Source organism: Monopterus albus, unplaced genomic scaffold, assembly GCF_001952655.1.
Source record: "Monopterus albus unplaced genomic scaffold, M_albus_1.0 scaffold18.1, whole genome shotgun sequence".
Classification (NCBI taxonomy): domain Eukaryota; kingdom Metazoa; phylum Chordata; class Actinopteri; order Synbranchiformes; family Synbranchidae; genus Monopterus; species Monopterus albus.
In genome coordinates this window covers 3,319,711-3,330,922 of record NW_018127898.1, presented here as the reverse complement: position 1 = coordinate 3,330,922, position 11,212 = coordinate 3,319,711, and the positions used below count along the sequence as shown (strand labels likewise).

The window sequence follows — 11,212 nt, the reverse complement described above, 5'->3', positions numbered from 1 at the left end:
ATTCTTCCCTGGAGAAAACCACACAGCCTAAGAAGAGTTCACAAACACATTAAAACAACCAAAGCTGCTTGAACTTTGGAAGTCAATTGTGTGTGCATGTTGTGCCCTACAGTCCATTGTCACAGCATTTTGACTTCTTGTGCAGGAAGAGCAGAGGTGTTAATGATAGCATTAACAATTGGTGAATCCCAATTCCTCAGTCCTCACTTGACCCGGAAGTCATTCCGGTCCACCATGATTAAGGACATCTGAAAGTTCTTTATCTCTGGTCTGAGGCGCGATGAGGAGCTATGACTGAGGATACACAAGTGTATCCTTCACACATGTCTGCTACAGATTGACACATCCCTTTGTTGGAAATCAGTTTGTGATTAGACGCCTCACATAAGGATCTCATGTCAGCTAAAACATGTTACCTCAGTTCCTCTTTCCTTGCATTTTACTTGGGTTGGACTAAGACGCAAGGAAGAGATTCAAGTGAGGGTAAAGTGGATGCAATTAGAGGAATTGGGATTCGCCTAATGTGACACAGTGAGTCAGTGCACACAACACCAGGACTCTAGTGTGACAAACTGTCTTGCAAGATAAGAGCCTATCATAAGTAGATAAATAGGACATTTAAAAAGCTTTAGCATCATTGATAATTCAACTGGGTTATTCTCACAAATTAAACAAAAAAACAGCATTAATGAAAAACTGAACTTTTATTTCTTTAAAATGCTTATACAAAACACATTTAAAGTTTAAGGCATATATTGCACAGACTATTGTGAAGTTTTTATATATATATGAATGTATTTGGCTGTGAAGGAACAACACAGTTTGAGATAAAGTTCATGCCAATACATACAAAACCAAAAACAAAAGACCTTGAAAATATTTACATGCATTATTACACTATCTTCTGATTGGAGCAACAGTTTGTAACTAAAACCCAATATAAGCCTTGTTATATAAAACCTGCCTACCTAATCTTTAACCAGCCATTTCCAGTATCACAGGTGTCGTCACAGTGGCACGATGTAGTATGAATAATAAAAATATTACTTTAATACTTATAATTCTACATATGACCAAAGCCTGCCATGACCTGGATAAGTTGAGGTATCAGTCTAGCAAGTACCTGTGTAAAAAAAACAAAACAAAACAAAAAACAAAACAACTCTCCACTGACATGTACAGTAAACAATAGGCAGTGAGGGAGACAGAAACAGAAGAGTTGGAGTTTCCAAAACATGCCATGAACAAGAAGCTGGACAGATGTGGGGGTGCTGGGGTCAGTGCTCCGTCTCTTCCAGCTTCTTGCACATGCAAAATGTAACCGCGTGAACCACCCTGGGCTCAGTGACATGGGTAAACATGACAGGTCTGCTACAGTATTATTCACATGGAGAGCCAACTTTCCCACACATTGCTACTGTTAGCAGATGTCCAGGTGGCATTCAGCCATATATCGTTTGTGCTAAGACAGTTTCATGGAAACTACAGCGTTATGAATGATTAGAAGCCCTAGAGAAACCATTTCTAAAAACACAAGTGGAAAGCACTGATGGGAAAAAAAAAAAGACGTTTTATACTGTTGTACCTTCCTGGGAAAAAAGCTAATCATCATCAGCTATTTTATTACATCTGCAGGATTTGCTCTGCCGAGACACCGAACTATGAAGACATGCAGGTTTGAAATATACTGGCCAAACCCTAGGGTCCCAAATCGTCAGAGACATCTGTATCATTCATCCATCTCCCAAATAAAAGAGTCCAATATTTAAAGTATTTTGCACCAGAAAAAAATAAAAAAAAGGTGCCATGTCTCACAACGAGTTTTAGGTTTCAGTTCAGGAACTGCAGGAGCTTGATGTCACCAGATCACCAAGCTGCTCACTGAAATTGATTTCTGTAACAAATTCAGTGTGACCTTATCCCAATCAAACCACAACCCTCCCTCTCAACAACAATCCCTACAAATTGTACACAACCGATCAAGGTTACATAAAAAAAAATAACGGACAGAGAAAATACTTCTTGTTTGTTTAAACACGATTCTAGATTGGAAATGCAAACAAAGAAACGAGTGGTACTTGAGAGCATGTGTTGAATGGCTGAGATGAAAATTTGTGCACACCAATGAATTTACTTAGCTATAAAAAGACAGCATGATGGGATGGGGGGGTGGGGCAGAGACAGACACAGAGGACAGTCAGTAAAGCTCTCTGCAGTACAATCAATCTCCCACCTGCTCATCTCCACCACAAAAAAAGAAGGGGAGAAACATAGTGGAGTCAAAAACAGACAACTGTTTTTAAATCATGAGAATCCACACAACTATAAACTGCAATGAAGCTGCTGGTGTACACAGAAATAAAACCCAATATTCACCTTTGTCTCCTGGACAAGAATGATGTCAATGCCTTTAGTACATTCAATAAAGTCCAGTACTGCCACTGAAGAGGCCAACTCTGCCGGTGCTGCTAATTACACCAACTGACATTTTGTACAATTACTGGATACTTTCCTGCTCTCTCATGGGCTGTAAATGAAAACGGGGTATAAAATGGTATCAAAAACTTTGTACAATACATTTACTGTGCGCGCACACACACACAAATCTTCCTTTTGGGGACTGGCACAGTGTTCTTATCAGCAATGGCTTCATTTTATCCTAGTTCGCACATTTAATTCACTGCTGTGCAGGCTTTAGTTCAAAAGGAACTGGTGATGAAGATACATTCTTGTATATACAGTGTTGTCTCACCCCTCCTCCACGAATACATAAAAATAAAAAAAAAAGTTAGTTGACAGTTTCACTCACCGTATGCAGGCTGTGCTGTGGACCCCACACTGTGGCAATGGGGGTCTTTACCACTTGAAGGGAACTAGGTTGCCTAGTGTCAGCATGCACCATACTCCAAACACTGGGCACCACAGCTGAATTCCTCTGGGTGCTACTGCTGCTTGCGGAGCAGGGCCGAAGAGAAGGAGTAAGGTGGGACGCAAGGCCCAGAAGAGGCGTGATGGTGGGGGCAGAGGAGGACGTCAACGCTGAGGCTGGAACGGAAGCAGAGACTGCGGAGGAAACGGGGGCTGGAGATGATGCTGAGGACAAAACAGGTGCTGGACATGGAAGAGTGACTGGGATTAAAGATTTGTGAAATGGAAGGTAGAGTGGGACTCCTCTGGGGGAGGTGAAAGAGGTGATGGTTGGAGAGGGAGCAGCTGGAACAAGTGCTACAGTTGAGGATGAAGCTTGGCTTGAGGCAGGGACAGAGGCAGAACTCGAAGCTGGGACAAAGACTGGTGGTGGCACTGAGACTGGCATTGTTACTGGCAATGCTGCATTCACAGGAGATGCAGTGGGCAGTGGAGCCAGAGCTGATGATGAAGTTGAGGTAACGACTGGAGCAGCAGATGATTTCTGAGAATTCAGCTGTCCAAAACCTGAAGCTGACACTGGCACTAAAGTTGGTAGGTGGGCTGGGATGAGCGTAGGCTGGTTTGGGCTGGAAGCTCTGGTTGTGTCCTTTTCCAAGGGACTCCAAATAAATTTATTCATTTGGATAGGAGAGAGCCTTGGGGCTGAGACCAAGACTGGAGCTGGAACTAGTACCGAGGCTGCTGAGGACTGAGGAACTGCAGCCTCTGCTGAAGTTTCAGCTGACACAGGAACTGCCATAGCCTTCTCCATCAGACTCTGCACCCTGCAGGCATCCATGACTTGCTGGCTGTCCTCTGGAGGTGGCGTGGGGCCCATGTCGCTGCTGTAGGTGACACACTGTGCTTCCACCAGCTCAGTCTTTACAGCCTCTGTTGGTTTGTTCTGGCTCTCCTGGACTCTCTTCAGGTCCTCCTGCTCTGCTGCCCTCAGCAGAGCTGCATCGACTAGCAGCCTCAAGTCGCTGAAGTCCTGGGTGGGGAACAGCTCAGGAGGAGTCGGGGGCGGGGTGTTGAAGAGGCCAGTGGTGGGGCTAGCTGCTATTGTTGTGCTGGTGAGACAAGCTATATTAGCCCCTCGCTCCTCTGCTTCCTTCAGCAAACTCTGTGTATCCAGCCTCATCAGTGCCTGGACTGATCCTCCTTTATCAGGGTAGCCTGCTCCTGTCAGAATAGCTGTCGCTGTGTTCCCAAGAAGACTGAGGTCCAGTGTGGGGGCAGAGCGGATAACAGAAGGGCGCTGTTGAGACGAGCTGGTGGAAGAGTTTCTTTCTGGAGAGCCGGCTCCGCCTCCATTAGACAAGTGGCCTTCACTTTTACTGCCCACCTTGCGGGAGATGGTGAACTTGGTGGGATCTTTTCCATCCTTGCGAAGGAGGTCAGGGAGAAGGCGGCGACGTGCATTGATGAACCAGTTACATATCTGGGAAAAGATTAAGCATTTCTAGCATAAAAAGAACTGATACTGAACACTTACATGGATGTCTCACTTAAAATAAAGGAAAAGAGCAAACACTAAAGATGTGCTTATACATGTTTTTGTGGGCCTGCGTTGATATTACTACAACATTTTAATGAAATATTAAGTTTTGACCTGCCGGCTCCAGTTAGGCCAATTCCAAAACTCAGCTCCTGCAATGCATTCAGGATCTAAAAATGATCTACAGGCTGTGGTTCTAATAACTACCTACACATTCTTCTTCATCCTCCTCTGCACGCGAGGCCTTACTTACCCCTCTAGTGGTACAGCCTCCCACACAACGAAGAAAGATGGTGAGACAGAGAGACACGAGAGCCCTCAGACAGCTGGCAATAATGAACGTCTGCTCTCAAATATGCTGAGCCACAGAGCAGCCAGTCACAGGCATTACAGTGAAGTGACTACATAAACTCTGCTGCCGCCTCATACTGATCTGTAATGCTTTATCTAAAGCAGCCTGCCTGTTTGTGTGGGCCTGTGCTGAGACTTAAAGAGGAAACGTGTACTACCCATGGAATGAAGTGAAAAGGGGAAAGTGTCCCTCTCAGCAGTGCCCTGTGGCGATACCATCTGACCATTGTTCACGGTGTTGATTGAAAAGCTGGTGACAAAGTTACACATGTACTAAAACTTGTCCCCCCCAAAAAAAGTCACCTTTAAACATTAACATGCATGTTGATACACTTCTACTACAGAAAAAAAAAATCCACCAGAAGGCAGAAAACACAGCAAGTGTCACTTCCTCTGGCAAGCACCGAGTACTTTTAGAAAAACAGGAAAAAACATGTAAAAAGCTGCTCCTCACCTGCAGCACAGAGAGGTTGGTCTGGCCTGACAGACTGAGTTTCTCCTGCTCTGACGGGTAGGCGTTGAAGCGGTGCTCGTACAGCCAGCTCCGCAGAATCTGCACCGCCTCCTTGGGCAGGTTGCCTCGGCGACGCCGCTTACCACAGGGCCCTGTTCCTGACAGGTCAAGCGGGGAGCCATCATCGCTGTCTGACACAGCCGAGGAGTGCTCCTGCTCTGGGCGATGCTCGTCGTCCAGAGCTGAGGAAGAGGAAGAAGAGGTTTTAGTCACAGTCACCATTACTGCTCCGACCATGTCGTTCACATCGCATCCAGTAGTTGTTTGGTATAAAGAGGTGCTCCACATTATTTTGCCATATGTAAGGTCCTTTATGAATGATTCATACACACGCACACACACACACAACTAGGGCCTGGTCAGAGAAATTTGTCTGAACTGATCTAGCACTTAGTAGTGAACAAATACACAAACCACATCAGATACCTCCACTTTTCAACCCACTTCATAGTGAGTCACACTGTGGCTTGGTGAGCTAAACATGTTTAAAACAGTGACTTTGTGGTGTGAACTCTGTATCTATTTTTTTTTTTTGTCCTGAATGGTTGGCCACAGGAGGGAATCTCCCTGCAAAATGGAGCATGCCTGATCCCAGAGGTGGGACACAGAATACACTGTCTTTCCCTGGGGCTGAGTGAAACCTGACCCCAAGGGGCAGCGCCTGTCTTCACAAAGGAGATTGTGTGCCTATCAACATCACAGTAGCCAGTGGCCCAGGAATCTATTGACCATGCAAAGGAGGCCGTTTTCACCTCATGCCAGTTCAGCTCAAGACTGCTGGAGCAGTTGACAAATCTTTTGAATTCTGCATTCCTCTACAACAAGGGATGTGCAAGACCAAATCAGAAAAGTGGGGGGAAAACTTAAAACATACAAATGCAAATTATGTACATTTCCCCCACTTTCTGGAAATGAGCTAAACTCCCCTGACATCTAAAAGGTTACAGTGGGACTGGGCATTACTGTTTACAAATTATATCATGATATTTAAGGCTACCATTGATCATTTTGAACAAAAACTGTTGCTGAAATTAATGTTCCTTTGCAAACTAAGTAAATCAAAAAGTGATTAACTTAGGTTTTAGCTTGTCAGGATTCTGCTCCAGTATAACACAACAGCAGAAACTGGTGCATTGCACAGAGCATGAACTTCATGTTTATATGTGAGCATGCATACATTTTGCTAAATTTTTAATTAATATCACTGAATTAGTGTCAGCCCTTCAGAGAAAGAGGTAAAAAAAAAGTTCAATAATTGGTTAAATTAAGTCTAACTGGATATGGAAATAACACTGGAGTCTTCAATATAATCCACACATTTTTGTTTAGTACAATATGTCACATCAGCAGCAACTAACATCTCACTGGCTGTCAACTCGACCCAACTTCGTTTTTACAAAATGTCCCCGCTGCAAAGACTAAAGCTGGTAAATCTGTGCACTGCCAATCTGGTTGCTATTTTCCATGTTCTTCAAAACTGCGGTTCTCAGAAAGAAGTCAACAGTCTCAGATTTTCAACGTGACCTCCACCAACACGTCACCGCACAAACAGCAACTTTTCACACCAGCTCGCTTGGTCCAAGAGATAACGTCACAATCTAAGTAAAATACCTCGAATAATGCAAAGCGTTCCATTCACACAGCACAAAACAGGGGAGCTACTCGGTAAATTAGCCATCTGGGGCGCACAAAGGAGGCAGCGAGGAACACGCAACCTCCTGCACGTCGCTCCGCCAGATGGACACCATGCCTGCCTCCAGAGATAACTAGCTGGCTAGCTGTCCCTCCAAATTTAAACATAAACACACGCTGCGTTTGTTCGCCACAAAAAGCCCGAATACCAGGAAAAAAACCCAACCGCAAAGACACCAAGGGGTCGCACACGTGTAATGTGCGGGTGATAAACGTGCACTGCTGTGGTTAGAGGGAAAAAAGACAACAAAAAACAAGACGTGTGTCCTCACCTCGTTTGAATGCTTTCATTCTTTGTTGATGGCTGGCTGGAAAGCCTGCAGCTGTCCAAGTTGCTCGCTATACAAAGCGTGTCCGGGAGCTAAACGATGGTTGACACAACGGCACTTTCTTCCAAAAAGCTGAAGGTGTTAGGCTTGCACCGACTTAAATGTCTTACTTTAGAGCTTCTGCCGCAAGAAAAGGCTTCACCGGACGGTCCGTCTCCATCGCATGCATCGCCTTCTACCAGTGTTTTCTGCTTTATGTCGCTTGCTCCTTTTACCTGCACACAGCAGCGCCAGCTCTTGCCAATCTTGACAGTCTCAGCTAAAATGATCCCGCCTCATCGACAGCTATCGACCAATCACGAAGCCCCATTCCGCCTCTTGAACAGCATTTAACCAATCACGGTGCTCCGTTCGATAGCTCCTTGTCATTGTGACTGACGGGAGAACTATTTCATTCATAATAAAGCACAGTCACTGAAACGGTTACGTTGTCGACAAAACTAAAACCACACGATTACATCGACACAAACCCGTTTATCCATAGGAACATTGCAAATTTTTAAGCTCTTATTATTTTTAAGCACTTTTATTCCTGTGTGCGGCAGACAGCTACAGAGAGCGGAAAGGCTTTACGCAATACTGAGCAAAATGTTCTTGCTACATAAATAAAGACGGCGACTCGACTGGTGACCACATTTGACTTCTTCATAATATAATTTGCCAAGACATTTCGGCTCACTAGACGTATTTGTAGTGTGATATTTACACATTCATACAGAATGTGTAACTCCCGGCTAATGATGCAGATGTGTTTCACTTGGAGATTTCAGGAGCTCAGATAAAAAACAAGTTAATGGACGTTAGGCTACTGTAATCTACCTGTTGTAAACATTTGAATATATAGGCTATTATATTTTGTGTTATATGCGCAAAATGCACTGCCCAGAGGCTGTAAAGGGACATGCAGAGCAATAGCAAAACATGCATATGAAACACGTGATGTGCAATTACAATTCAAATCTAGCAGGTTTTGAAAACAATAATATGTAGTATTGTATTTCTGTTAAAATGTTTTTGAAATAAAAATGACATCCTCCTCAATTTGGGTCAGCAAACAGCTTGTACACAGCAGTAAGCACATACAGACATAGTGAGAAAGTACTGTGTGCATTTTATTGAATGTTACGTCTCTCCGTTATACATTTAAACAACCTTCAAATAGTACAAATAGATGTACAGCATTGTAAAAGATGAAGCGTCTCAGTCAGGTTTTCTTCCTATTTACAGAAAATTCCTCGAAGCACAAGGGGAGAAATCCTTCTGATTATAGTTTCATCTTAATATCAAAAGAACCCTTTTACTCAGCATTGCACACATACTTTAAATGTTACCAGAGCGCAGGGACAAGAATCTAGGTAAATTTAATTTCATGAAGAACACATTGCTCACTCACAACTTTGCCTCAAACAGTACAACCCTTTTATACTAAACCCTACAAACCCTGACATACACACAGCCTACTTATTGTACTAACCAGATAAGTCTTTAAAATATGTGCTTGTTTCATAAAATATTTGCTCTACATTTTTAAATACACTTTTTGCTACATAATATCTCTTGTGGATAAGAGCAAAGGTTTCACTCCTCACCACTTTTCCCAGTTTCAGCCCAACACAGTGAAACAAAGCAGAGATGCTAATATGCTAATTAGTTGTTTTTTTGAAAGCAAGCAGGCCTTTGGAGTATTGTATGGGAATGGATTCACTGGAATCCCATCTGAGGTAAACTGTCTTCCTGGGATTAACCCGTTTCTCTCTGTCACCTCTACAGAAGTAACTTTTTCTTAGTGCTGGAATGCAGAGAAATTGGCAAACACATAAAACAAGCTTTAAGAGTGGCTAAACTTTATTTAGCATGTAATTTCATACCTATTTTTATAGCAAAAAGTTTAAAGTGAAAGGGTACATTGGTATCACAGAAGATATGGCCATGGCCACACTGTAAATGACTATTTTACCTAACATGTAGACTACTGAGTCTTCAGGATTATGGACAACAATATACTTGACTACTGACTTCTGTGGCTGAAGGAGGCACATTAAAGAGTGTAGCTGAACGAAAGTGTTGAAAAGCCAGTTGATTTTCAAAATTAAGCTTCGCCCAAACTGACTCCTGCATGGGCCAATGCTTTTAGTATCGACTTTAAAAGTGCAAATCACACAAACCCATACAGGGATGCATTATCACCCCTAAATCAATGGCTTCACAGCAGCAGCCCTCCTCCCCCCGCATTGCAGCTGTTTAGATCATGGATAACCCTACCCAGGAAATTGGTCTATAGGTGTGTCCCAGTGATATCTCCCAGTGTGTATTGGAGAGGAGCCTTGTTTAAATGTATGAGCTCTCTTGAAGTATGTCACTGACATCTCTTGGCATTTTACACATCCAAGTTTAAGCAGGCTTGAGAAGCATTGCCTTGTAGTTTGCTATGATTAGGTCACAGGACAACTTTATCTATGCTCCTGCCCTCCTTCCCTTAGTGTGCCTGAGATGCCACATTGTGTTTGATCTGCAGTCAAGTCAGGCACAGACCTCTGGTTTGTGTGAGGAAGGCTGACAGTGGGGTTTGGGCTTAAATGAAACTGCAGCAAGAGGAGAAAAACATAAACATGGTATAAACATGTTTTTTAAATATCCTAAGGATGGCAGTGAGGGCATATGGTGAAAAAAAAATTACGAGTTCTTGTAACACACAGACTATAACCCGTTTATTTAAGACAGTGATATTGTCTCAACTCACTTTAGGAAAACAACTTGTCAGATAACTTTTTCCTGGCAGTCAGAAATCAAATCAAACTACTGGCTTAGTCAGACAAAAGGCCTTCAGGTGCTAACGATGCTATCCACTGTAGTCAAATGGAGGGGGTCATTGATGACAACCAGCCAACAGGCTATCGACACCCTGGAGACATTTTCCTTGCTGAGAGTGGCCCCCAGCAGGCAAACACAACAGGCAAATAAAAGGCTGCCATCAAGAGAGAGCTCTTGCTATAGAGAAAGAATGGTGGTCATCAAGCTTTTCCAATTCAAAGCTCCAGGCTGCAATTTTTGGGTCACAGTAGGTGAGAAACAAGCATCACAGCAGCCAAAGCAATGGGCGGGATGCTGCAGTAGTTTAACATAACTAATTAGGAAGGGGCAAATTAGTTTGTTTGTTTTCCATTTGGAAGAAACCAAATGTGAGACAGAACTGTGGCTAATCTAAGATATGTTAGGGCTGACACTGTGGTGGGGCATGTGCTTGTACTGTGAAGTCCTAAAGTGAGACAGAGGAGTCTATAAATGTGTGTCACCCATTCAGTGTATCTCATGGCAAACCAGAGCAGGGCTAGAAGTTCTAATGTGAATGAGTTTTCCCAGTATCTATACAGTGCACTGTATCTTGAACAGAGTTGACCACTGCTGCCCTCTAGAGGTCAGATTGAAAATATTTTAAGACATGACAGTTTGCAAGCAGAGAAAGGGATGTACACATAAAGCACACGTTTCATATTCTATTGAAAATGTCGTGTTTCTGAATTTTCCAGCTCCTACTGGCCTTGAATGCTCCACAGAAATTACTCATTACTATTGTAGTGATGGGCATGATGTGCATAACAGAAACGGTCACAGTCCGCCTGCTTTCACAGTAAGCTGTTGATGTTTAGTTCCCTGCTGCTGACATTTGAACACGAGATGAATTTGAAACACAGAATTCATCTTTGGCTTATGCAGTCTTCCATGGAAAACTCAAAGCATTTAATAAATGATGAAAACAATAACTAATGTATGTAATACTTTAATTAAATATTTTTCTGTAAAAAAAAGTGCAGGTACTTTGGATGATGTTCAATGGGGGGGAAACAGTGATGACTAAAACTAAGACTGAATTTGCAGAGTGATGGGAAGCAAAATAAAATCATACATTAATTTCAAAAC

The 11,212-nt window shown here is 43.1% G+C and overlaps 1 protein-coding gene across 2 annotated transcripts; it reads right to left on the bottom strand.

The window, feature by feature from the left end:
* Positions 1 to 795: 795 nt before the first annotated feature.
* Positions 796 to 7,816, bottom strand: tgif2 (TGFB-induced factor homeobox 2). Of its 2 annotated transcripts, XR_002274362.1 has the most exons (5): positions 7,238 to 7,816; positions 5,214 to 5,455; positions 2,810 to 4,351; positions 2,377 to 2,527; positions 796 to 2,233 (listed from the first exon to the last, which is right to left on the bottom strand). XR_002274362.1 is itself a non-coding variant. In XM_020592736.1 (4 exons), the coding sequence occupies exons 1-4, from the start codon at positions 7,254 to 7,256 to the stop codon at positions 2,498 to 2,500; spliced, it is 1,833 nt and encodes a 610-aa protein (XP_020448392.1). In that variant the 5' UTR covers positions 7,257 to 7,816; the 3' UTR covers positions 796 to 2,497. The 2 variants fall into 2 exon arrangements, 1 of the variants encoding a protein (XP_020448392.1); XM_020592736.1 differs by having other exon boundaries at positions 796 to 2,527.
* Between the last annotated feature and the right edge of the window lie 3,396 nt (positions 7,817 to 11,212).